General features: G+C 35.4%; 1 protein-coding gene across 13 annotated transcripts in view; it reads left to right on the top strand.

Annotated features, from left to right (window-relative positions):
* TDRD3 (tudor domain containing 3) overlaps positions 1-22,049 on the top strand; it is a 184,207-nt gene that overhangs the window by 56,324 nt on the left and 105,834 nt on the right. For all 13 annotated transcript variants that reach the window (XM_063618788.1, XM_055245351.2, XM_063618785.1 and 10 more), the window contains 2 exons: positions 8,687-8,847; positions 15,598-15,739. In XM_063618788.1, coding sequence (XP_063474858.1) covers positions 8,687-8,847; positions 15,598-15,739 — 303 coding nt within the window. The remainder of the gene's footprint in view (positions 1-8,686; positions 8,848-15,597; positions 15,740-22,049) is intronic.

Raw genomic sequence — 22,049 nt, 5'->3', positions numbered from 1 at the left:
ATAATGCCAAATTATCTTGCAAAGCACTTGTATTAACTATGTTACCTTCAGTATTGTATATGAGATTCAATTGAGACATATCTTTTGTGGCACTTGAAATGATCAAAATTTTCTAATCTTGTGATTGCAAAATACATTAATCTTCCTTAGGCTATTCTCTCCCCTGCCCATACAGATTTTAGAATCAAATGATTAAGACTCTTAAAAATATCATGTTGGAGTTTTGATTGAAATTGCACTGAATCTGCACATTAGCTTAAAAACAATTGACATCTTTATATGATATGATATTACCAGTGAAATGCTGGTAAAATGCTTCTCTGAAGAGCAAAAAAGAGCCCTGACACATAGCGTTTGCCACTTTCTATGGTATAAATATTCCCTGTTTGGCTGATTATAAGCTATGTTATAAAATCACTAAACTGGGAATTAGGAAGAAATGTACATAAAAAGTTTTTGTGAGCTTGTATTAGCTGGCTCCAGCACAACCCTGGGTATGTCTCTTCATTTATTTTTCCCATAAAGTTTTATAATTTATTGGAAGTATATGGGCTGTGCATCTTTTGTAAGCTTTATTCCTGGACCTATCTATTTTTGTTATTGTAAATGGTGTTTAAAAAATTTTTTAATTACTATTTCCTCTGTTACTGGTACATGGAAAGGCAGCTGATATTTGCATATTGATTGTAATTCTGTCACCTGCCAGTTATTCTTATATTATTATTCTTATGTATTCTATTCTTCTTATTCCAGATATAATTTTTAAAATACCATTTACAATAAGAATAATATATTCTTACATTATTCTGTATATTCTTTTAAGTTTTCTCTATAAATTTGCATTTTCTTGGTATTTCACGTGAATGGAATCACATGATATATAGCCTGTTGTACCTGGCTTCTTTCATTCAGTGTAATATTTTTTAGGATAATCTATAACATAGCATATGTCGATAGTTTTTCCTATTTATTGGTGATTAATATTCCATTGTATAGATATACCACATTTTGTCCTTCCACTTACTATTAGGTTGGTGCAAAAGTAATTGTGGTTTTTTCCATTGAAAGTAATGGCAAAAACCACAGTTATTTTTGTACCAACCTAATAGTTTATGGACATTTTGATCGCTGTCCTTAGTTCTTTTTTTTATTACTAAATGTATATGTCTCTTATTACTGTTATGGGTTCTTAAATTGTTGGTTTGTGCCTTTACTCTTTGCTTCTTGGTCACTCTTGTCAGTTATCAATTTCATTAGTCTTTGTTACAATAGACTTTGTTAATGTTGTTATTGTATTTTAGTTTGATTCATTTATTTTTCTTCTACCTGATTTAAACTCACTGCTTTTTTTCCTCAACTTCTTAGTTCAACTCATTAGTTTTATTTTTTCAAAAATAGGTTTTAAGATATACCAAAGAAACTATGCAATACAAAAGTTTAACGATGAAGTTAAAATATATAGCAAAAGCCAAATATGACAATACACATGAATAATGTATATAATAAGCCTTTCAATCCTAGAAAACTAAAATGGAAAGAACTTACTGAAGGGTAACATACATGAAATGAGGACTAATAGCAAGAAACAGTCCTAAACATTTTCCCCATGACTGACTAAGCCTCAAAAAGACAGCTTAGGAAAATGAGTAACATGTAGTTTTTCTTTTCCTAGCCAATTCAGTTCTACTTAGATAAATCTGGTTACCAATCAATACGTACATAAATTAGAGTAATTGTTTTTCTACTGAATTAGTACCGGTTTTTCTTTTTCACCTTTTCCCTAATTTTCTCTAGCAACACTTTTCCTTAGATTTGATCAGTTGAACTCAAAAGGTTTGGTACGTAAAATGAATATCAGCTCTTATTGGAATAGCACTTGGGAAGTGCAATTCTAGAAAAGGCAAATGTTTAACCGAGGTGCTTGACAAAGTTAAGCATCCCATTCTCCATAAGACAATGTCTCCCATGTTAATCACTAGGTTAATGGCTGCTCTTGGCTAGATCACAAGACCCTGCAGGATACTGGAATACTCCCTGGTGAGGTACTGTAGACCTATATGAACAAATACCCACCCATTTAAGCTTTCAATAAATACAAAGCATTTTAAACCATTTCAGTAGAATAAATTAAAAATACGGCATTTCTACTGGCCTGCTTTGCTTCTTGAGCTGGCTTGGAGTGCTGTTCATGATATAAAAGACAACTTCTTAGTTCAACTCATTAGTTTTTTTTTTTTTCAGTTTTCTTGAAGGCTATTAATTTTTCTTCTAGCACTGATTTAACTATACTCCTGTATTTACATAGGAAATATGTGTATTTACATATTTACAAACGTAACTTTATATTCAGGTATAAAGGTTTTATACATGGTACTTTCATTATTCAACTCTAAATATTTTTCAGTTAACCTTATGGTTACTTCTTTCCCTATTTTGCTTACAGAATATTAGGTTTGTTTTGATTACGGATTTCTAATTCAGTTACGTTGTGATCAGAGAATTTGGACTGAATGATAGCTGTATTTTGAAATTTGCAGAGTCTTTATGGCTTGATATGTATTGGTAAATGTCACATGTATGCTTGAGAAGATAGTTGTTCCTATTGGGTTTAAAGTTTTGTATAAATTTTCTAGTTTAGGCTTATTATTTTGTAGTCTGTGTTTGATACTTACAAATTCTCAAGTCCTTAGGGGCTTAAAATTTTTTAAAATAATTTTTTTAAATGTTTCTCAATCTTCGTAGCTTGTTTCCTTGTAAGTCTCATGATAGTTTGTTATGATTTCATTTTTCTTGATCTTTCTCTGTGAGAATCCTGGCCACTTGAATCAGAAATGCTTTTTTCTGTTTGTTTTTTAGAAGGAATATGTGCTTGTTTCTGCCTTGAGCTAGCGGGGGTGCTACTGACTTACAGTGAGTTAAAGTGCTGGCTAAGGTTAACTTTGCCCCTTGGCCACCAGCCCAAAGCTGAAACTGTTAGTTGCAGTGTTGTTACTGCCAGAAGCAAACATCTTCTCTGGAGGGAAATGTAGCCCAAATTGGGGTTCACCCTAGATGTGTACATGGATGACATTGGGAATGTTTCTGAAATTTCTAATAATGTATATTTCTTTTTTTTTTTTATTATTTATGTTTTCTTGGGTCTGATACCATACTTAGAATGGTACAGGGTATATGTGACAAATCAGACTTTATTTTTTTCTCTCTTCCTATCCCACCCGTATTGATTGATTGGTTGATTGATTGATTGAGATGGAGTCTTGCTCTAGTTGCCGAGGCTGGAGTGCAGTGGGGTGATCTCGGCCCACTGCAACCTCTCCTTCCTGGGTTTAAGCGATTCTCCTGCCTCAGCCTCCCAAGTAGCTGGGATTACAGGCGCCTGCCACCACGCCTGGCTAATTTTTGTATTTTTAGTAGAGATTTTCACCATGTTGATCAGGCTATTCTCGAACTCCTGACCTCAGGTGATCCGCCCACCTCAGCCCCCTAAAGTGCTGGGATTACAGGCGTGTGCCACCGCACTGGCTTATATTTATTTATTAAAGTCAAATTGTGTTGAAATGATACTAAGAGATGTTTTGACAGAGAAAGTAGGTAAAAAAGATGTCGTCATAAGTGCTATTTAAAGCTTATCTTTCAGGATTTTAAAGCAGCTATAGGCAGAATTAGTATTTCTTCTTCCAAGGCAGCTTTCTTGAAACATTGCCCTGTTGGGCAATGTGCCTTAAGGTAAAGATGTGAATAATTTAGTCAAAAACCTCCCTTGAAATAAAAGAATGGATGAAAAAATGATCCCTAGGAAATCTCCCCTGAAGCCACCTGAAATGCTTTTGGAAGGAGTGATAGGGTAGAGAAGGAAATGAATTATGACTTTAAGTAGATAAAAGAACTATGGAAGATGAAACTATTTCATTTTCTCTTAATTTTAATCTACTTTGCAATAATGGTGCAACATTGATTGGAACTGAATCATACTCATATATTCCTTTTGGGTATATGGTTTGTTTCTAGGAATGTGATGCTTATGTTGTTAGGTATACAGATTGAGAAATTTCTTTCTAAAGAGAATTAATAAGATTACAAAAACAGGCCAGGTATGGTTGCCCACGCCTGTAATCCCAGCACTTTAGAAGGCCAAGGTGGGTGGATCACCTGAGGTCCAGAGTTCGAGACCAGCCTGGCCAACATGGCGAAACCTATCTCTACTAAAAAAGATAGAAAAATTAGCTGGGTGTGGTTGCTCACACCTGTAATCCCAGCTACTAGGGAGGCTGAGGAAGGAGAATCACTTGAACCTGGGAAGCGGAGGTTGCAGTGAGCTGAGATCAAGCCATTGCACTCCAGCCTGGGTGACAGAATATTACAAAAATAAATGGCTGGCATGTATTTTCAGGTTAAGTGTCTTAAATGGTTTCTAGAGTTAAGAAAAAAAAAAACTGTTTTAAGTGTTTATCCAGATGCGATTATACTATAGAGAATTTGTCACCTGTCATCCAAACTTTGGAGAGTCTGATTGATACACAAGAATGTTTTTTAGTATGATCAATAAATTAATAAATTAACACAACCATTTAAATCTGATATTCCATATCAGTTGGTATGACTAGTTAGGAGTTTAGATGACAGAGGTATTCATCTACCTCAGGAGAAGAAGGAATGATGCCTGGATTAATGGCCTGAGAGAATATTTCTAGCAGATACTTAATATTTATTAAAGTTAGACATGCTTACCTGGAGGTGCAATGATATATCATTCTAAGCCATTAAAATTTTTTAGAGTAATTTTTAGAGTAATTTCTTTTGATTGATTTTCTCTTTTGTATTAGTAAGAAGAAACAGACATTAAAGAAAACTTGGGTGATGAAGATTAATCTTCTTTATTATTTTCATTTGAAATTGGTATTTTTTTTTTTACTTTGGAGTTGCTCTTAACAGTAGTTGAAGAAAGATTTAGAAATTAATTCTTGTCTATTTTTGTAGATGTTTTAGATGATTTTTTTGAGACACCTTGTGTGTGTGTGTGTGTGTGTGTCACCTGGGCTGGAGTGCAGTGGCACAATCATGGTTCACTGTAGCCTCCACCTCCCAGGCTCAAGAGATGCTGCCATCTCAGCCTCCCAAGTAGCTGCGGCTACAAGCACACATCACTACGCTTGGCTAAGTTTTGTATTTTTTGTAGAGATGGGGTCTCCCTATGTTGCCCAGGCTGTTCTCAAACTCCTGGGTTCAAGCAAGCCACCCACCTCCATCCTCCAAAGTGCTGAGATTACAGGTGTGAGTCACTGCACCCAGCCTTAAGATGATTTTAGATTCAGGATTTAGGATCTTAGAACCATAACATTTAAAAAAATTTATTATGTATATTTTATCTAGGTCTATTACTTCCCTATGTTTTAACTACGGAGTATAAGAAACTGAACATTGTAAGCAGAATAATGAAAAAAATCATTATATATACTGGTTTATTCATAGAATATTTCTGAATTGTGGAACTACTAACTTAAGGCTTGATGATTCAAATTAAGAAGTGACAAGAGATTCTGTAAAATCTGTGGGTTTCTCAGGAGGATCTAATAAATAATACCTCCTTTTCTACTTTGCTTTTGAACCACTTAACAAGTACAAGAGTGGCATATGTGGGCCAAAATAACTTTATTACTGATTAAAATGTATTTTGAAGATGTGGCTTAGTGGGACAGCCAAATGGACGCATTAACTGAACCACAGAACATGCAGGCTTGTACACTCACTCATGGAAGTGCCAATCCAGTGAGGAGGCTGAATAAGTGCCCCCTCCCTCATGTTCCCTAGCTAGGCTAGATCTCAAGAGGAAGATGAGTGAGGCTGAGGCCAATATACAGTATTTTCTTCGCAGTCAGATAACTCATTCTGTAAGTGGGTATAGTAGTTATCTGAGGCTGCTGTAACAAATTACCACAAACTTGGTGGCTTAAAACAATGGAAATTTATTTTCTCACAGTTTTGTAGGCCAGAAGTTTAAAATGAAAGTGTCAGCAGGGTTGGTTCCTTTTGGAGGCTCTGAGGGAGTATCAGTTCCATGCTTCTCACCTAGCTTTTGGTAGCTGTAGCAGTCCTTGGCCTTTTTTGGCTTGTAGATACATAACTTTAATTTCTGCCTTCATTTTCAAATGGTGTTTATACTCTGTCTCTCTGTGTTTGTTTCCCCTTCTCTTCTAAGGACACTCATCATTGGCTTTAGGGCCCACTGTAATTCACAGTGTTCTCCTCTTTAGATCCTTACCCTAATTACATCTGAAAAGAGCCTTGTTCCCAAACAAGGTCACATTTGTAGGTTCTAGGTGGACTTGTCTTTTGGTGGAGCCACTATTTAACCCACTAAAAGAGGTGGAGAGGCCAGGAGTTGGATTAATTAAATAAGTAAACTTGCTGTTGCTGCTTGCTTGGAAATCAGCATTTGGGGGCAGGTGTTCCTCCTTATCCTTCATTCCACAAATCTTTGTTCTCATAGTCAACCAGATGTAGGAGATCACCAAAATAGTCCTATTCCTGCCCTGTGTTTGCATCAATGGCATTGTCTTCAATTTGTGTTCCTTTGACAGAATCTTTTAAAGTGACGTGTCCATTTTGTGAGCAATAGTGAGTAAAACTAGGTAATGTAATACGTATGTCCATTTAACTGTACAAAGAAAAGGCAGTTTGTACAACACATTGAAAGCAAACAAGAGGAGGTGTCATGCCAACACCCAGGGGACGTAGAACTCCCAAAATTCCATGAAGATGCCTAGTGACCTGTGTTGTATGGATTGAATAAGGGTGCCATTGTTGCTCCGGATATCGAATATTGGTAAAGTTGGGTTTTTTTGACTACTAAACATTAAATAAAAACAAATGTTTTCCTCCTACATTTGAATGGAAGTGTGGTGCCTAGGATGCATGAGTCTCATTTTGGAACACATAGGCCTAGATCATCACCAACTGTGTGATGGTTTTTTTGCAATGATGAAAGTGGTCTAACTCTGTGCTCTCCATATATAGAACACTTTAAATATGGCTAGTACGATTGAACAATTTTTAATTTCACTTAATTTTAATTCAAGTGAAAATTTAAATAGCTACATGTGGCTGGAGGATTGTATTGGACAGCATAGGCTAGATATTTGTCAATGCCTAGGCTAAAAATATGGGATACCAAAATAAACAGAATTATGAGCTATAATAACCATAACATGCCTACGATTTAATTTAAATGTCCTATTTTAATGGCATTAACAAAAGCCAAAGAAAAAGTTCATCCTGAATTAGCAGCTTATCTATACTTGCTAAGAGTTTCGGACTTGCTTCAACTTGGAATTTTTTTTCATAAGTGAAAATTAGATGAAATTTTAGATTATCTTTTCCAATTATATTCTCTAGGCCTAAATTTATAATAACAAAATTACTCCTTTTTTAGGCAAAATACTGGTAAATATGGAGTAGAAACTTTTCAACTTAGGAACATGCTTGCTCAGGAAATGTAGTGTAAATATTTGTCAATTATTTCACATTTCTCTTTGCTGAAAATATAAATTAATATGCACAGAAAGATTTTACTTAAAAGCCTATTTTTAAAACAGCCTTTTTCCCCTAAGGTATGATACTACTTAAAGATGTAGAAGTTGCCACTTTAGTTAAATTTATTTTTCAGACACGTAAGCAGATTTTACTGTTATTTCTCAACTTTTCTCTAAGTATATTTATTTTTGTCTTTGACTGAAATTTGGCCAACACATATAATACAGCATTAGATTTAATATTGAAGTTAAATTAAAATTTTTATTTTAAAAAGGAAAATGTGAAAATATGTCAATTACAACTCATACTTCTTGAACTTTTTATAGTTTTGGTAGTATTGTATGCTTCATGTATACCAGGAGAGGGAGCACTTTAAATTTGATGTCTTTGAACAGAAAACACTCTTTTGTTATTTTCAGACGGAGTCTCGCTCTGTCATCCAGGCTGCAGTGCAATGACTTGATCTCGGCTCACTGCAACTTCCATTTCCCGGATTCAAGTGATTCTTCTGCCTCAGCCTCCCAAGTAGCTGGGATTACAGGTGCATGCCACCATACCCAGCTAATTTTTGTATTTTTAATAGAGACGGGGATTCACCATGTTGGCCCGGCTGGTCACAAGCTCCTGACCTCAGATAATCCACCTGCCTCGGCCTCCCAAAGTGCTGGGATTACAGGTGTGAGCTACCACACCCAGTCCAGAAAGCATTCTTTTGGACTGCTGCCATAAATCTGATTCCCTTAGAAAACTGCAAAGTTCTTTATTTTCAAAATGTCCCTTAATGTAAAAGGAGAGAGAAGCGGGATTTATGGGTATGATTTAAAGTGCATAAGACTAACAACAGCAATAAATATACCTTTCATCCAGAAATATAACTGTTTTCCTAGGGTTTTCTTTTCTCATTACCTTCTGAAAATGAATGCAGAATTACTAAAACAAAATTGTTCTTCAGGAGACCTTTTTGAAGTTTTCTCTTTCAATACCAAAACAAAGAAAAAACTTGGTAATATATAATTTCAGTTTCAGTCTTAATTGAAGTTATTATAAATCATAAAGCATGACTATTAAGGAAAAGAGAAACACTATAAATGAAAACACAGCCCTGAATAGATTTTCATAACTAGAAAGTGATTTTTATTCTTTTCTGTTTTGACAGCTCGAAGGTCCATGTGTTTTGCAAATTCAAAAAATTCGCAATGTTGCTGCACCAAAGGATAATGAAGAATCTCAGGCTGCACCAAGGATGCTGCGATTACAGATGACTGATGGTCATATAAGTTGCACAGCAGTAGAATTTAGTTATATGTCAAAAATAAGGTGATTGGCACTTTATTTTGTGTATTTGTTACAGAGTGTTGAAGGTGCTATTCAATTGGAATAATTTAAGAATTTTGAAAAGGAGGAATGGACCCTTAATTGTGTGTTACAATTTTTCAGATGAAATTATAGAGCTTTTCTGCATTTCTGCTTCACCTGTATAAAAATAGTTAAGAATATATGGCCAGGCGTGGTGGCTCAAGCCTGTAATCCCAGCACTTTGGGAGGCCAAGGGGGGCGGATCACCCGAGGTCAGGAGTTCAAGACCAGCCTGGCCAACATGGTGAAACCCTGTCTCTACAAAATACAAGAATTAGCCAGGCATGATGGCGGGTTCCTGTAATCCTAGCTAGTTGGGAGGCTGAGGTGGGAGAATAGCTTGAACCTGGTAGGCAGAGGTTGCAGTGAGCTGAGATCATGCCATTGCACTCCAGCCTGGGTGACAGAGTGGGACCGTGTCTCAAAAAAATATATATATATAATAAAAATAAATTAAAAAATAGTTAAGTATATAGTTACTTCTTGATTGAATGTTAATTGTAAAAACAAATTTACGTTGTTCTTATATGAAAGTAATCTTTTCAGTTTTATCAGATACTTTAGGTCACTCAATTATTGGAACAAACAGAATTTTTAAAAATATGGTTTCATCCTTGACAGTTCAGTAGCTGTGTGTATAATAGTGTGTTCATCACACTGTTGAATGTTCTTGCAGAGTTTTATAGGCTAATGAATTTTCCTAGGAAATGATTGAAGTCAGGGAGGTTTGTGATTGACTTTAGTCATTTCCTAGGAAAGCATTGGGAATGATTTTCCAAACCCTTCGTTTGGTTATTTTAATAAGAAACTTTTAGAGCCATGCCTAATGGAATGGAGGAAAACAATGAGAAGGAAGGGAAATTGTCCCCTCTATTCTCGATATTTCCATTTGGCCATTCTGAGCTCTGTTCTCTGAGGTGGAAACTTTCACTAGACATTTGCAGCCCTCCTCCCACCTGCTTTTTTTGGTCTTCTTTGTCATTTTATACATTCACGTTTGCAGCTCGGGCTCCTCTGAGCTTTTTCACTTAATATAAACTCGTATACCATACTTTTCTCTTGAGCAGGCATTTATCAGGTGTTCCAGCCCTTTAATCTAGTGCTGGAGGTACAAAGGTAAATGAGGTTTAGATTTCAGCCTCTTAGTAGCTCATATGCTAATGAAGTAGGCACATAGGCTTACAAATATTGTAAGACATATATAAACTGAAAGGACTAAGAGTCTCGAAAATTACTTCTGCCTGGGGTAACCAGGAGTGGGGTTAAAATATGAGTAGGTATTTTAAGGTTCAGGGAGGGAATAGCACATGCAGACACACAGTGTTCTGACAACACAAAGAGTGAGAAGTTATATTTGGTGGAGCTTAGGTTATTTAGAATAGGGGGTATGCAAGAGGAAATGTGGTAGGTTGAGGCCTTGTATGACCTTTTCAGTGATTTCCCTTCTTTTTTCTTCTTTCATCTGGTGTCTGCCTCTGGTAAATGAGGCCCCCTCCTCAGAAGATACGTTTGTCTAAAATGTTGATTTCTATACACAAAGGGAGATTTGTTGACATTGTGATTATGTTGTCTTCTTTTGGAAGAGTAGGAATCGTACTTTTGTGTAGAAACAGCTTTTCAAATTCCTATGATGAATTCAGTCACACCCCTTGCAAGGGAGCTCACAGATGACTCAGAAGAAAGACTTGCCATGTAATGGCTCATTCTCTGATTTTATGGCTGTATATTTCTCTGAGGAATAAAAACACAAAGTCAGCCCTGAGTGTCACTGCCCAATCTCCCAGTGCTGTCTACTGTCATCCCTTGTTGAATTTATTGCAGCTTGAAAACTGAAAAAATTATCGTCATATGCTTTTCACTCATCATTGAAGCAGCATGCCTACTTTTGGTGCCATAAAAATGGCAGCTGACAAAATAGTTCTTACAGGTAAACAATTTGGAAGACATTATACAAAATAAGTTTATAGTTATCTTAGAAGGAAGGTGAAACAACTCTCTAGATGGGGTAAACCAGGTGCTAACATGGATGTGTTACCTTACATGGGCTTTGCATTTCTCTGAGGTGCTTGTTTCCACTCTTCTGTCCTACCTCCTGCCCTGCCCCTTGCTAGGTTTTTTTTTAATTATTGCAATGAAGTGAGATTAAAGGAACCTTTGGGTGCCAATGAAAATATTAACTAAACCAAAATATAATTTCTGAATAAGAATTAATTATGGTTCTGAAGGTGATAGTAAAAATTGTATTATAATTTTAGTCCCTGAGTAAAAAGAACAAAGCTGGAGATATCATGTTACTTGATTTCCAACTACACTACAAATCTATAGTAACCAAAACAGCATAGTGCTGACATAAAAACAGACACATAGACCAATGGAACAGAATAGAGAACCCAGAAATAAATCCACATACTTAGAGCCAACTCATTTTCAACAAAGGCATCAAGAACATACATTGGCAAAAGGATAGTCTCTTAATAAATGCTGCTAGGAAAACTAGCATATGTAGAAGAATGAAATTCCCATCTCTCACCATATACAAAAATCAACCTAAATGTGGCTGGGCATGGTGACTCATGCCTGTAATCCCAGCACTTTGGGAAGTCAAGGCGGGCGGATCACCTGAGGTCAAGAGTTCAAGACTAGCTGGGCCAACATGGTGAAACATGGTGGCACACACCCGTAATCTCAGATACTTGGGAGGCCGAAGCAGGAGAATTGCTTGAACCCAGGAGGCAGAGTTTGCAGTGAGCTGAGAGCACACCATTGCACTCCAGTCTGTGTGACAAGAGCAAAATTCTAGCTCAAAAAAAAAAAAAAAAGACTTAAATATAAGACCTAAAACTATGAAATTACTAGAAGAAAACATTAGGGAAGTGCTTCAAGACATTGGTCTGGGCAAAAATTTTTTGGATAAGACCTCAAAAACATAGGCAACATAAGTAAAAATAGAAAATTGGGATTAAATCAAACTAAAAACCTTCTGCACAGCAGTGGAAGCAATGAACAAAGTGAGGAGACTACCTATAGAATGGGAGAAAATATTTGCAAACTATCTATTTGACAAGAGATTAATATCCAGAATATATAAGGAGCTCAAATAACTCAATAACAAAAAACAAAAACAAACAAAAAATCCAATTAAAAATTGACAAAAGACCTGAATAGACATTTCTCAAAAGAAGACATACACATGGCCAACAGGCATGTGAAAAAATGCTCAGCATCACTAAAACTACAATGAGTGATCATCTCACACAGTTAAAATGCCTATTACCAAAAAGACAGAAAATAACTGCTATAGTTTGGATATTTGACCCTCTAAACCCTGTATTGGAATTTGATCCCCAGTGTTGGAGGTGGGGCCTAGTGGGAAGTATTTAGGTCGTGGAGGGGCAGAGCCCTCGTGAATGGCTTGGTGTCATCCTTGCAGTGAGTGAATTCTTACTTTATTACTTCCTGCGGGCGCTGGTTGTTAGAAAGAGCCTGGCACCTCCCTCTTTTCTCTTTTGCTGCTCCATGTGATCTGCATATACCCCTTTGCCTTCTGCCATGAGTGGAAGCAACCTGAAACCCTCACCAGAATTGGATGCTGATGCCGTGCTGCTTGTACAGCCTGCAGAACTATGAGCCAAATAAACCTTTCTTTATAAATTACCCAGCCTCAGGTATTCCTTTATAGCAACACAAATAGACTAAGACAATAACAAATGCTATTGAGGATGCAGAGAAAGGGGAGTGCTCAAACACCACTAATCGGAATGTAAATTAGTGCAACCACCATGGAAAACAATATGGCAGTTCCTAAGGAAACTAAAAATAGAAATACCATATGACACAGCAGTCACTGCTGGATATATATTCAAAAGAAAGGAAGTCAGCATATTGAGGAAGCATCTGCACTCCCATTTTTATTGTAGCACTATTCACAACACCCAAGATATGGAATCAACATAGTGTGCATCATTGGTTGAATGGATAAAGAAAACGTGGTATGTATGTATGTATATGTATGTGTGTATATAGATATATACACACACACACACAATGGAATATTATTCCGCCATAAAAAAGAATGAAATCTTGTCATTTGCAACAACAGGGATAGAACTGGAGAGCATTGTATTAAGTGAAATAAACCAGGCACAGAAAGACAAATATTGCATGTTCTCATTCATGTGGGAACTAAAAAAAATTGATCTGGAGATAGTAAAATGGCAGCCAGGAAGGATAGTGGGGAGTGAATGATAAGGAGGGGTTGGTTAATGGGTACAAAAATACAATTAGATAGAAGGAATAAGATTTAGTGTTCAGTGGCATAATAGGGTGACTATAGTTAACAGTAATTTATTGAATATTTCAAAATAATTAGAAGAGTAGATTTGTAATGTTCTCGCAAAGAAAAGATAAATGTTTGAGGTAATAGAGATCTCATTTACCCTGATTTGATCATTACACATTGTATATATGTGTCAAAATCATTACACATTGTATATATGTGTCAAAATATCACATGTACTCCCAAAATATGTATAATTATGACAACACAAAAATAAGAATTTAGCCCCTAATTCCTTTTGTGGGAATAGAACTTGAATTTAATCTGGTCAGACTATCAATTGTTCCAGTGATATTGTAGGTCCAGCTTCAAATAACTTGACTACATAGGTCTTAGGTAAATGATCTAATTCATTAGCAATTTCTTTGGAGGTAAAGAGTACAGTAGCCTGGTGTCCTTGGTCCTTATTTTTATTTATCCTTGTACATTGACTGTAAGAGTTATGAAAATCTGAATTTGCTGATTGTCTGGAATTGGGAATGCTTCTTCACTATTGTAATTGTATTCAGCTGTTGCTGATCTTGAACGGTAATAGATGGTCCTAAGTTTACTACGTTTACCACCACAGCTCTCTACTTAAGGATTAGGTTAGGCAAGGCTGTTCATGACCATTCGTTTTGTCAGTTGTGATTGATCACTAAAAATGATTAAGCTTGGGGCCCTCAAAATAATTTTTTAATGGCTTTATTGAGATAGCATTGATGTATAAAAATTGTGTATATGCAAGATCTACAGAATAATTTTTAATATATAATCTATCTTTGTATGGGCTCTTTGAAGCTTTAAAATCAGACATCCTCTATTCTTGTTAATAATTATTTTATTAATTATCTTTCTCCAAAAAAGGCCAGTGATATTAGCATTCTTACTGATTTGCTCTTGCATATATTAGCATGTGGTGAATTTCATGAGGTTTTAAGATGTGAACAATGCAAAGCCATTTCAGAATAATTTTCTAATTTATCCTAAGTATTTACCTTAGAAGTACTATTTGCAGTACTTCTTGCTGTATGTGAGAAGAGATGGGGTGGGGCTTGGTGTGTATGCTTTTATTTTAGAACAGACCTAAGTGACAGAATGGATTTCTTTCCTTGTTTTCCTTTGCCAGAGGGTTAAGAGGGTAAACATTTTGTCTCTGGTTTTCTATAAGAGGAGTCATGGTGTAATGTTTGCCCCAAATCTGATACTGTTAGCCTACTATAGAAATGTTCTTTTAAAGTTAGTGTATAAAGAGCTTAAAAATTAGCGTATAAAAATCCTTTTAAAGTTAGTGCATAAATAACTTTCATTTGGTCTTTGACTTGATGGTGAACAAAAAAAGAGCGTTATTTTGTATAAATCACTATGGCTCATATAGATGTTAAATTTTTAGGTTTATTACTGGTCAGATATCTTCTGTATTGAAATTCAATTTTGTAACAAAAGAGCAGTATTTTTTCTGTGCACAGCTAAAGCTCAGAGGAAAAAAATGTCAAATCTTTATATAGCATAGCATAGTTGAAAAGTATTTTATATTTTTATTCTATTTATCATGTCTTTATCACAACTTAGTGACATGTAGTTATTGTCCACCTTTTTTTTTCTTTTGCAAGTGAAGGCTAAAGCTCATTTCTTTGTCATTGAGATAGAAAATGACAATCTTGGCCAGGTGCAGTGGCTCACGCGTATAATCCTAGCACTTTAGGAGGCTGAGGCGGGTGGATCACCTGAGGTCGTGAGTTGGAGACCAGCCTGGCCAACATAGTGAAACTCTGTCTCTCCTAAAAATACAAAAATTGGCTGGTCGTGGTGGCGCATGCCTGTAATCCCAGCTACTCGAAAGGCTGAGACAGGAGAATCACTTGAACTCGGGAGACAGAGGTTTCAGTGAGTCAAGATTGTGCCACTGCCCACTGCACTTGAGGAGCTTGGGTGACGGAGGCTCTGTCTTTAAAAAAAAAAAAAACCAGAATCTTGTTCCTGGTCTTCTAACTTCCTCTCTGGTGGTCTATTCATATGATATAGTCAGCCTCCTGAAAAATTAGTTTTGTTGTTAGTGCATTTTGAAGAACCTGATTAGGTCATAATACGAGACTGAATTCCAGTTTTGGGAAAGAGCTTCAAATGTGTGTGTGTGTATGTGTGTGTGTGTTTTAAGTTTCAGGGTGCATGTGTAGGATGTGCAGATTTGTTACATAGGTAATATGTGCCATGGTGGTTTTCTGCACCTACCAACCCATCACCTAGCTATTAAGCCCAGCATGCATTAGCTGTTTTTCCTAATGCTCCCTCCCACTACACCACCGCCCAACAGGCCTCAGTGTGTGTTGTTTCCCACCCTGTGTCCATGTGTTCTCAGCTTCAATATGTTTTTAACACTTTTCTCTTTGCTTTAGCCTGAACACACCACCTGGAACTAAAGTTAAGCTCTCAGGCACTGTTGACATAAAAAATGGATTCCTGCTCTTGAATGACTCTAACACCACAGTTCTTGGTGGTGAAGTGGAACACCTTATTGAGAAATGGGAGTTACAGAGAGTAAGTGTAAACTATGGCTTGAACTTTTGAAACATTACACTCTTTTTTATGACATTAAAGAGCTCTTTCAATAATGAGTAAAATTAGTTCTTTGTGTCAGAGTTGAATAGAATGGAATATGATTATCTTTAGAGAAACTATCTTTGTCTAAGCATATTGTTTCTCTAAAGTAGATATACTTTTTCAGTATTTGTTACATTTTATTACTTATGTTTAAACATTCTTTCCTGACAAGTTTCAAAACTGTCAAGATACCAGTTATAAGCTATGTACAATTTATTTGTGTATAATTCTTTCTGCAAAAAACCAAAGTGCATCTATGTGAATATATGTATACCTGTCTTATCTACAGACACACATATGTGCAAGTAAAAGTAAGTTAGAATTTCACTATAATGAAGGAGTTCTTGTTGCACTTGACTTGCTAGTCTCATTAGCTGATATTTTCCCCCATTTATATTTAACAATATCTTCATCCTTCCAGTCATGTAGGTTATCTTGTAATTGTTCCTCTACTTTGCTTCCAACAACCATTTCTGTTGACCCATTGCAGTCAAATCTCGTTATCACTTCTTTGCTCTCCAGTTCTTATTATTACTTAGTTTAGGTCTTTATTATCTCTTGCCTGGACTGCTGTATTAGCCTTCTGACTGTCTATCCACATATCCTTTCTCCATCTTCTAATTTATTTTATGTACTTTCACCAGGTTTTCTTCCTTTGCATAGTTGAGATGCTTTTATTTCAAATGCCTTAATTTGAGATTGAATGCCATTTATAATCTAGCCCTAGTTCCAGTTTACGTTTAATTTTCAACTTTCTAAATTCTTCCATGTAGATCTTGTAGCCAAATGGAGTTGCTTCGTCTTTCTTTGATGCTCTATGATTTCCTTAGTTATACATTTTTAATAAAATATTTTTCCATTTTTACATTATTCATCTTGTTTTTTCTCTCCTGATCCCCGCATAGCCAAATCATCCCTGTGCTTTTAGATCCAGATCAAATGATTGCTTCTTCTCAAGGTGAAGTACTTGTTTCCTTATTGAATTCTTTAAACATTTTATTCTTTTTAACAGTGTATTGCTTTTTACCTAGCACTAAAATAATGTTCATTTCTCATCTCCTGTAACAGATAGTATGCTTTTGAGGCCAGAATTTTTGTTTGTATCATCTTTCTTAAGTTCTGCACATATCTGTTGAACAATGTGTAGATACTGTGCTGGGATCTTGCATCCGTATCTCAAGTTATCCTCCTAGTAGTCTTTATAAGGGCTGTTAAATAACTTACTTTATGATTAGACAGATGATGGATCTGAGCACAATCCAAGACCCTTTTTTTTCTTTATACCAGAATAGCCTTTCCGCAATCACCAAAGCAGTAGCGCTGAACTTTACATGTAATAGACATTATAAAAAATACTTGTGGTATAAATGAATTACAAAGCACATAAAAAATATTTGTGGAACGAATGAATAGCAAAACTGATTATTCCTCGAGCTGAAATGTTTTCTTGTGACACCCTCAAATCTTGCCTGTTTTGTAAAGTCAGCCAAAGGCCTAAGCAATATTTCAAGCTTTTGGTATTTTATGATACACTACTCTCTCCTATTTTCTTAGTTGGGAAGTGCCTGTGTTTGGGAGGTAAATAGATAAGGACATTAGGCACATTTTTATTCCTTAGTACTAATTTCTTATGATACGAATGTGCTGTGATTTGGGCTGCTGTACTATACAATATAAAGTAATGTTCCACAAATGCATTGTTTAATTGAAAATGTCACGAAAAAGTAATTCAGAAGTAGCTTAATAGTTCTACATAAACAGCCAAGTTTGTGAACTTTGAATTTCCTAGAGAAACTTCACCCATTTCATGTGATCTTTTCATATATTGATATAATTGTATTTTTTTAATCAGTAGAGATTTTTTAAAGTGTGGTAAAATGTTCTCAAGTCTAATACCTTATATAATTTCCCCACAACCCAGTCCCATAGCCAGGACCACTTTGCTAACAACTGTAAACATTCCTAGTAACCTTCTCACCAACACACACACACACACACACACACGCGCGCGGACTTAGTTTAGTAGTAGTTTAATAGTTGCCCTTGAAATGTTTAATTATATGTCTCTGCGCTTGACTTCCTGCAAGCCACATTAGTATTTCTTGTTAGGGTGTGATAAAAATTTACATTTAAAATCACTTAAAAACATTTTAATATGATTATAGTTCTTTTTGGTTTTATAGTTTTTGATTTGGTAGCCACAGCAATGTAGGAAACAGGGAAAGTGCAGTTACTTGAGCAGCTGGCAGTGATATACATAGAAATTATAAACCATAAAGCTAATGTTGGAAGTGAAGAAGCACTAAACATTCAGTAAACTATATGTAGGCATTGTAACTGTAACAAGTTGGTACCAGATGTAATTTACAAAATACTGTAGTTCTATAAGTTTTAGTGCCCCCAAACTGTAGATTAAAAAAATTTATTGTGGCAAAGTATACATGACATAAAATTTAACATTGTAACCATTTTTTAAGTGTAAATTTCAGTGGCATTAAGAACATTCGCATTGTTGCACAGCTGGTACCACCATCCACTTCTGTAACTTTCTCATCTTCCCAAACTTAAACTCTGTACCCATTAAACAGTAACTCTGCATTCCTTCCTCCCCTCAGTCTTGGGCAACCACCATTCTAGTTTCTGTCTCTGAATTTGACTAAGTAACTCATGTGTGGAATCATACAGTATATATCTTTTTTGTGCCTGGCTTATTTCACTTAGCATAGTATTTTCAATGTTATCTATGTTACAACATGTGTCAGAATTTCCTTCCTTTTTAAGGTTGGATAGTACTCTATATCTATACCATCTTTTGTTCATTTATCCATCAATGGACATTAGGGTTGTTTTCACTTTTTAAGTCTTATGGATAATGCTGTTATGAACATGGGTACACAAATACCTCCTTGAGACCCAGCTTTCAATTCTTTTGTGTGATCTAGAAGTGGGATTGCTGGACCATATAGTTGTATTTTTAATTTTTTGAAGAATTGCCGTACTGTTTTATATTTACTTTACACTCATTTCCACCAGGATATTACAGGGGTTCCAGTTTTTTACATCCTCACCAGCGGTTGGTATTTTGTGTCTTTTTGATAGTAGCCATTCTAACATGGGTAAAATACAATATCATTATAGTTGGTTTTTTTTTTTTTTTTTTTTTTTTTTTTAATGGAGTGTTGCCCAGGCTGGAGTACAATGGCGCGATTTTGACTTACTGCAACCTCTGCCTCCCAGGTTCAAGCGATCTCCTGTCTCAGCCTCCTGAGTAGCTGGGATTACAGGTGTGCACCACCATGCCCAGATAATTTTTGTATTTTTAGTAGAGATGGGGTTTCACCATGTTGGCCAGGCTGGTCTCCAACTCTTGACCTCAGGTGATCTGCTGGTCTCAGCCTCTAAAAGTGCTGGGATTATAGGTGTAAGCCACCATGCCAGCCTTCATTATAGTTTTGATTTGTATTTCCCTAATGCTTAGTAATATTGAGCATCTTTTTGTATGCTTATTGGCCATTTGTATATCTTCTTTGGAGAAATTTCTATTCAAGTCCTTTGCCCATTTTTAATCAGGTTGGTTGTTGTTGTTGTTGTATGAGTTATTTATAGATTCTAGATATCAATTCCTACTAAGATAATATGTTTTGCAAATATTTTTCCCATCCCATGTGTTGCCTTTTCACTGTGTTGGTAGTGTCTTTTGATGCAAAGAATTATTGAAGAGTTTTTATAGGTTTAGCTTTTATGCTTAGGTCTTTGATCCATTTTGAGTTAATTTTTGTATTAGTAAAGGGTCCAAATTCATACTTTTGCATGTGAATATCCAGTTTTCCCAGCACTACTTTTTGAAAATAGTGTTCTTAATGAATGATCTTGTCAGTCTCATCAAAAATTATTTGGCCATATATGAACAAATTTATTTCTAGGTTATCTGTTCTGTTTCACTGGTCTAAATGTCTATCTTTATGCCACACTGTTTTGATTACTGTAACTTTTTATTAAGTTTCATAATTGGAAAGTGAGACCTTTTTCAGGATTGTTTTGGCTATTCAGCATTGAGATTCCTTATGAATTATAGGATAGCTTTTTCTATTTCTGCAAAAAAAAAAAAAAATCACTGGGGTTTGATAAGGATTATGTTGACTATTGACCACTTTGTGTAGTATTGATATCTTAACAATATTAAATCTTTCAATTCATGACCATGGGAAGTCCTTTTCACATTGTTCTAAATTGTTAGTTTAGAGAAACACAACTGATTTATTTGTGTTGATTTTGCATACTCCAACTTTATTGAATTTATTATTCTAACAGTTTTTTTTCTTTTTAGTGTGGAATGTTTGGAGTTTTCTACATATAAGATCACGTTATCTGTGAAGAGTTAATTTTATTTCTTCCTTCTCAATTTGAATACCTTTATTTATTTTTCTTGCCTTATTTAGCCCTGGCTAAAACTTTTAATACAGTGTTGAATGGAAGTGATGAAAATGACATCCTTCTCTTGTTCTTGATCTTAGAGGAAACACCTTCAGTCCTTCACTATTGTATATGATGTTAGTGGTGGGTTTTTTATATATGGCTTTTATTAGGTTTGAGTAGTTCCTTTCTATTTTTAGTTTGTTGTATATTTTTATTATAAAAGTGTGTTGGGTTTTGTCAGATGCTTCCTCTGCGTCAATTGAGATGATCATGTATTTTTCCCCTGCTTCATTCTGTTAATGCGTTACATTGATTGATTTTTATATGTCGAAGCATTCTTGTATTTTGGGAATAAATCACATTTGGTCATGGTCTATAATGCTTTTTATATGGTGTGGGATTCTGATTACTGGTTTCTCATTGAGGATAGATTACTTTTTTCCTAATTTCTAAAATTTTGGTAAAATACACATAACATAAAATTTACCATCTTAACCATCTTAGATGTACAGTAGTTTAAAACACATTCACAAATGTTCAACATCACTAATCAAAATGTAAATCAAATACAGTGAGATATACTACCCTACAGCCATTATCCATTACAATGTCTACTGTAAAACAAACAAACAAACAAAAAAACCCCAGAAAATAGCAAGTGTTGGTGAAGATGTGGAAAAATTGGAACTAAGCCTTGTGAACTCTTGGTGGGCATATAAAATGGCATGGTTGCTACAGAAAACAGTATGGCAGTTCCTCAAAAAATTAAAAATAGAATTACCATATGATCCATCAGTTCCACTTCTGGCTATAAACCCAAAAGAATGGAAAACAGGTCTTGAAGAAATATTTGTGTACCCATGTTTACAGCAGCAGAGGGTATTATGCTAAGTGAAATAAGCTGGGTATAAAAAGACAAATACCGTGTGATTCTACTTATGTGAGGTACTGAAAGTAGCAAAAATTATAGAGAGAGAGTACAATGGTGATTTCCAGGGACTGGTGGAGGAGAGAATGGGGGAGTTATTGTTTAATGAGTATAGAGTTTCAGCATTAGTAGATCATTTACTTTTAATGGAACTCAGTATGGAAAGTTTTAATTCTACTATCTTGCTATTTCTTTTGTTGTTGTTTTGCTTTTTGTTTCCTGTTTTACTCTATTTTCTGCTGCTATAACAGAATACCACAGACTGGGTAATTTATGGAGAAAAGAAATTTATTTCTCACAGTTCCAGAGGCCCAGAAGTACAATAACATGGCTTTGGTATCTCACCAGGGCCTTCCTGCTGCATCATAACATGGTGGAAGGACAAGTAAGCATGTGAGGTAGAGAGAGGCTGGGAGATAAACTTCATCTTTCATCAGGATCCCACTCCCAAGATAACTAACCCATTCCTGTGATAACAGCATTAATCTATTCATAAGGGAAGAATATTCATAATCTTATCACCCCTTGAAGGTCCCACCTTTCAACACTGTTACAATGGCAATTACATTTCAACATAAGTTTTGGAGGGACATTCAAATCATAGCACTTCCTTTTAAATGAATTGCACTTTTTAAATGATTCTGTTATCTGCATTATTACCTTATCAGCTATATTGTGGGCGGCAAGCCACCCAGGTGCCAAGGCAAGAGACTGAGGGCACAAACTGTTCCAGCATAATAAAGAAAACATATAGAATAAGAATAGTTATACTAGAAATAGATTATAGATATGATTATATATGAATATCATTAATTATTAGTTTGTAGTATTACTCTTTATTCCAATATTATAATAATTTTTGTTTTATAATTATAACCTAGGAAAAACCAGGCCATACAGAGA

The sequence above is a fragment of the Symphalangus syndactylus genome, chromosome 15, assembly GCF_028878055.3.
Source record: "Symphalangus syndactylus isolate Jambi chromosome 15, NHGRI_mSymSyn1-v2.1_pri, whole genome shotgun sequence".
NCBI lineage: Eukaryota > Metazoa > Chordata > Mammalia > Primates > Hylobatidae > Symphalangus > Symphalangus syndactylus.
The sequence above is the reverse complement of the archived record's forward strand: the minus strand, read 5'-3'. Positions and strand labels throughout refer to the sequence as shown.